General features: G+C 38.4%; 1 protein-coding gene across 1 annotated transcript in view; it reads left to right on the top strand.

Moving 5' to 3' along the window:
* Positions 1-1198: 1198 nt before the first annotated feature.
* LOC124555816 (molybdenum cofactor biosynthesis protein 1-like) overlaps positions 1199-6000 on the top strand; it is a 60392-nt gene continuing 55590 nt past the window's right edge. Inside the window, exons 1-2 of the mRNA XM_047129884.1 lie at positions 1199-1327; positions 2483-2703. Of these exons, the coding sequence (XP_046985840.1) occupies positions 1199-1327; positions 2483-2703 (350 nt within the window). The remainder of the gene's footprint in view (positions 1328-2482; positions 2704-6000) is intronic.

The raw sequence follows: 6000 nt of genomic DNA, 5'->3' as shown, positions 1-6000 counted from the left end.
ATCACCAAGTTAGAGTCTTGGTCCAGCACACAGTTTTAATCTGCCAGGAAGTTTCATATCAGTGCACACTATGCTGCAGAGTGAAAATCTCATTCTAGAAAAAGCTTTATCTATAATTCTCTTTACGTATTGGCTATTTTCTTCACATATGGGGGACATGGTCTCATCTGAAAAGTGAAAGCAAGCCTGTAAAAGAAAAGGGGGGGGGGGGCAGTTCTCAATTCTTGAGCAGTGACCCTCTTGTTTTTTTTTTTTTTTTTTAACCTTTGCAATTTGGGTGAGTTTATGTTCAATCCTTGCACCCAATTTACTCTTTCATCTACCTACTTTTTTTCTCGCCAAGCAGAACGATATTTATGCCCATTGCTTAATACCTGTTTGTATAACTTACAATGCTGGTATTTATGAATTTTTTAGCATTTGACTCCGGAAAGACCATTTTTCTTTGTAGTGAGGTCTTGCCAACAGCAAATTTTCTGGATGGAAAGTCGCTCAATCTGCTCATATACTTTAAAATTTAAAAGTAAATCTAGCAATGCTAGAATGTATACAAAATACTGATATACCCATTTTCAAGTTGTTGTTTAAAGATTCGCGACTTTTAAAACTTACGTAGATTATCTTTTTGATGATAGAACTTACATAAGAAGTTATTAAGAACATTGTGCATATCACATGATGAACAATTGAATGACTAAAGCAATGTTATCAAACCTCATTCATTGACACATGTAATAAATTCATCAAAACAGTGAAGTTCAGAGCTGTTATAAAAATTTCTGAAATTAAAAGTATACATTGCCTAATGAATGTATTATTTTGATGTGAAAGAACACAATAATTATTATTTTTGGAATGTAATAATTCACTATGGCTTCATTTTAATTCTAATAAGTTTCGCACTGTAACGAAACATTGTCTAAATGCCTCTCTCTCTCTCTCTCTCTCTCTCTCTCTCTCTCTCTTTCTCTCTCTCTCTCTCCCTCTCATTTGTAATAACTTACCGCTGTTATTTTGTATTGGTATTGCAGTCATTACATTAAAATTGGCTATATTGATTCTGCAATTTATACTATTATATTATTGCTAAGAATTGATTTAAAGAATAAACGTATATATTTATTTGTAAGATATTGTAAATTTATACCACTGGAACTCTTTCAAAATATTTGATTGCGTAATACTGCCAATAAATACAATGACTTTCTTTCATCTGTTTATAATTGTAATAGATGTTGGACACTTTGACTCCAAGTATGTTATACAGAAACGCAGTGATTTTTTACAAAAGGCAAAACTATGTGTTCGAAGAATTGTGGAGAGGAGGGTACGTGATGTATTTTAAGTAGGTTATAAAGAGTAACTATAACAACAAAAACAATAAATTATTGATAAATTTATTTAATTGAATAGATAAAAAATCTACTCACCAAGCGGCAGCAGAACATACACATAAAAGACAGTGGCTCTTCCAGACAGAAGCGTTGAAGGGGAAGGAAGAAGGGTAAAGGAAAAGGCCTGGAGAGTTCCATGAAAAGGTGTAGATTTTGGGAAAGTCACACAGAACTGCGGATCAGGCGAGAAATAGAAACGACACATGTCATATACCAGCTATTATGTAAACACTGTTCAGCTTTCTACATCTGCATGACTACCACCAAATTATCAGTTAGGATAAATGGGCATAGGCGTAGTGTATATACTGGGAACTCGCAATATCCTGTTGCAGAGCATGCTCTTCAACATGGCATACGTGACCTCGGCCCCTTTTTACACCACACATGCCACCTGTATTCATCCGCCAGACACCAGTTTCTCAGAACTCCGCAGGTGGGAACTAGCACTAAAACATGTCCTTGGTTCTCACCACCCACCTCGCCTTAATTTACGTTAATTTCTCCTGTCTCAGCTATTCTTCACTGTAATTACTCTTTGCTTCACTCCGTTTTAGCTTTCTACATCTTTCATTGTCTTTCCCGTCTGTTTTCACTGCCCCCTCCCACAGCTGTTGCATACAATACACTTAGCTTCTCACTCTTATTAACTCATGTACAGTTTTAGTAGTAATCTCTGTCTTGCATATTACCCTGTCTTCCACCTTTAAGCTCTCAGGTTTCCGAATCTTGCCCGATGCACTCCCCAACAATTAGTCTCTCCTTCTCATCCTGTACGGCAAGTCACCCATGACCCATGTTTCTGGGTAACTTTACCAAAATCTACCCCTTTTTTTAGACCTCTCCGGTCCTTTTCCTTCACCCTTCTTGCTTCCCCTGCAACCCTTCAGCCTGAAGAAGGAGTCACTGGCTCCAAACGCTTGCCTATCACAACAGTGTTTTATGTGTGTGTTCTGCCATTGCTTGGTGAGTAGATTTTTTATCTATCGAATTAAATGATTTTATAAAGAGTACCTGTGTGTGATGTTTTTATTGGTATACAACTTGTTATAAACAAAACTTATTTTTATCATTTAATATGTTTCCAGATATTTACCAGTGGTAAAGATGAAATTGGGTTGATTGTACTTGGTTCTGACAAGACACAGAATCCACTTGGTTACCCAAATGTGAGTGTGGAATTTCCTCTTGCACTGCCTACATGGCAGATGATATCCTTTGTGGAGAAAGCTTTACATGAAAGTGAAATAGAAACAGATTGGATAGATGGTGTTGTTGTTGGCATGCAAGTCTTGAAAGATGAGCTAGAGTAAGTATTTAAAGCTGTCTGTTTCATGGCAGTCCTGGAACATGTTCCAGAATGTGTGTTACACAAATCACAGTGACATAGTTGTGACTTTATAAACTTGAATCAATATGTTTTTGTAATGAAAAAGAAACAGAAGGCACAATACCTGCGGAAATAGGAAATTTTTTTGTGTGATTTTACTGTATGATGTTTTTTACAGTTTTTCAGCTCAATAATTAAGGAGGTATTGATACAAGGCTTTGCCAAAAATCCATCTGTCACCCACAAATCCAGCCCAGTCACTGGCATTCCCTACCCCACAATATGACTGGGCCACAATGAAAGCAGCCACATCATTGTCAAATTCACTGAAACTACTGCATAGCAATTTGCTTGAGTATGGCTGCTGTTGTGGTCTTCAGTTTGGTTTAAGCACTGCGTCAATACCTTCTCTTCATAGCACACGGAGGTCGTTATCTGCGACAGTTTTTACAAATGGCAACAGAACTTTTCCTCTAGTTGCTTGTTTCTCACTGAAAGATCCAAATATTTTAGAATGTAGTGCCCTATGTATATCTGTTAGAATAGCCACAAGGTCTGAAAGTTATTTTCAAATGATTGAGCTCTTCTACAGAGTATTGAAATTCACAGATTCTTCCAACCTGGTCCACCAAAGTCTTACATACTCCTCTTCCTCCATGGATTGTTTCCAGTATTTGGAGATGAAACATTAGGCAGCAAAACGTGCCTTATAACCAAAATCTAATGAACATATAATTAAATTAACCAAAGATGTAATGTTGCACTCTCAGGTAAGACTGATCTTGAATGCAAAGCCAAAGTGGAAATTAAATGTACGCTGCAACATTCATCTCAGTTTTTGTTATTGAAATTATTCACAGTGCCATAGGGAGAACTGAGTTTATGTGTTTTATAGAGTCAGATACACACTGTGGCACAGGGTGCTGTCCGTTATTCTCCTGACTATGATGTCCAGGAATGGTAGTCTTCCCTCTTCTTTGGTCTCCATAGTGAATTTGATTTTGTGGCGTGTGGAGTTCAGATGTACAAAGAAGTCAAGAAGTTTGTCTCTTCCATGAGGCCAGATGACAAGTGTGTTATCCACATAACAGAAGAAGAAGAAGAAGATGGATTTCCATTTGGATGACATCAGGGCCTCTTCCTCGAAGTGCACCGTAAACATATTCACAATCTCTGGTCAGAGTGGGCTGCCTATTGCGACTCCATCTGTTAGCGGGAGGGGGGTGTGCCACGAGTCAGTGAAGTGGGAAAGTTGACCAAGTAATATGCGTGACGTGTCATACCTCGACCGATATTGAGAACAGAATAAAAAATTCAGAGGCATTACTTTTCAGCACTCCCATGCATATTCTGTATGCAAGAAAGCCGGTTTCTCATTCAGAAATTCTATTTCAGTGTTGGTTGTGTACACAAAGACCGTGTTAAGCATAATGGAAGAAGGAGAAATGTTTATCAGCATTCCAGATTTGGCAGTGGCAGGCTCATGGTCTGGTGAGACTCTGGTTTATTGTTTCACTATATTGCTGCTTGCATTGCTCAGAATCTCATTTTGTGCGAACATAGATTTGGTAGGTTCAGGAGGGCCATGCTAAATGCCTTGCAGGGCCTCCGTAGTGCCATCCAACTAGCACCTGAGAGGGCAGACAAGTGTTCGCTCATGCGTACATGATCCTGCAGTGAAGTTGTGTACATTTAGTCAGGAAGTGGGCTTGTATACAGTGAGACAAGTATCCACACATACAATGTGATGGCATCTGGAGCAGCACAGACTGTCAAGCCATTAATGCAGCTCTAGAGAGAGTTGAACTGACAGCGGTGCAACTGACAACAATGCCAGACAAAGGAATGGCACTGTGTCATTGTATCAGATGAGTCTCGGTTCTGCAACATCGTCACAATTGATGTACTTGTGTGTGGAGGCTCTGATGCCAACAGACCTGGCCAGATTGTACCTGTCATTCACATGCAGGTCCAGCATGTGATGTGATGGTATGGGGTGCAACTGGATACATGTCACAACCTCTGGTTCACATAGCCAGTAATTTGGACAGCAGCCATTGCATTTGTGTTTTGTTAAGGCCTATCGCTGTACCCTATTTTCAAGGGCTCCGTGATGTTATCTTTTAACAGGATAATGCAAGACGTTACATCACCTGATCTGTACTGAGCTACCTCGATACAGAGAGTGTTCCACTGTTGCCGTATCCAGCATTTTCTTCAAATCTGTCACCTGTGGAGAACGTCTGTTCACAGGATGCCAAGAGATGGGTATGCCACCAGTCGCCAGCCACCAGTCACCAGCCACTACAGTTGGAGAACTCTGACATATGACATACAGTTGAGTAGCATGAAATGATGTACCCACGGCTGTAATCCAACCTCGATTTGATATCCAGTGTGATGAGAGCTGTTCTGCTGTTCCAGTTTCAATACTGAAATTCATATATTATTTTTATGCTGTCCTAACCAGACTGGACTGTGGTGTCATACAGCATAAAATATCTTACAATGTGTTGAATCAGTGATGAGAAGTGTAGAACAGCCAGCAGGGGAAAGATGTTGACAATGAGACAGCTTTTATGTAGAACAGCAGTACAGTGTTTCACAGTGCATAATGCTTCCGCAGATTGAGAACAAAATGTGTGGTTTGCTTTCATCCATTTTCGCAAACATAGCCTTGAAAAATAATGTTGACATTACTGTGCATTTCACTCTGAGGCATATTGCACTCTGAGAATGTTCATCGAATTCAGTTACTTTGTATTATATTTCAGCAACAGTGACATAATAGCAAATTGGACTGTATGAGTTTTTATGGATTATTTTTCCAGAGACACACTACCATTTCTTCAGATTTATTTAATTTGGGTATAAATCCTTTCCAGCATATATGCTGTACACAAAATGTTGAACATAAAATGTAGCTATCTGCTGATTTAACATCTTGCTGAGTATACCAGTACAATGTTTTGTTGTAACAAATAGTTCAATGTATTTTACACACTTATAAACTTATTTATACAGTTATAGTAATTTATACTATTACATTAATGTTGTACCTTAATGTTCTGGAAGATGATATTATAAGGAACGTCATACTTTTCCTGGATGATAGAGTTGTCTATAATGAATTATTGCCTGAAAAAAATCTGCACAAATTTGAGTCAGATCATAACATTTCAAATTGCTCCAAAGATAGGCAACTGAGTTTAAGTTTTCAGAAATGTAAATTGGAGCACATCACAAAACAAATAAAAGACAGTATTGTATGACTAC

This window comes from Schistocerca americana, chromosome X (assembly GCF_021461395.2).
Source record: "Schistocerca americana isolate TAMUIC-IGC-003095 chromosome X, iqSchAmer2.1, whole genome shotgun sequence".
Taxonomy (NCBI): domain Eukaryota; kingdom Metazoa; phylum Arthropoda; class Insecta; order Orthoptera; family Acrididae; genus Schistocerca; species Schistocerca americana.
The sequence above is the reverse complement of the archived record's forward strand: the minus strand, read 5'-3'. Positions and strand labels throughout refer to the sequence as shown.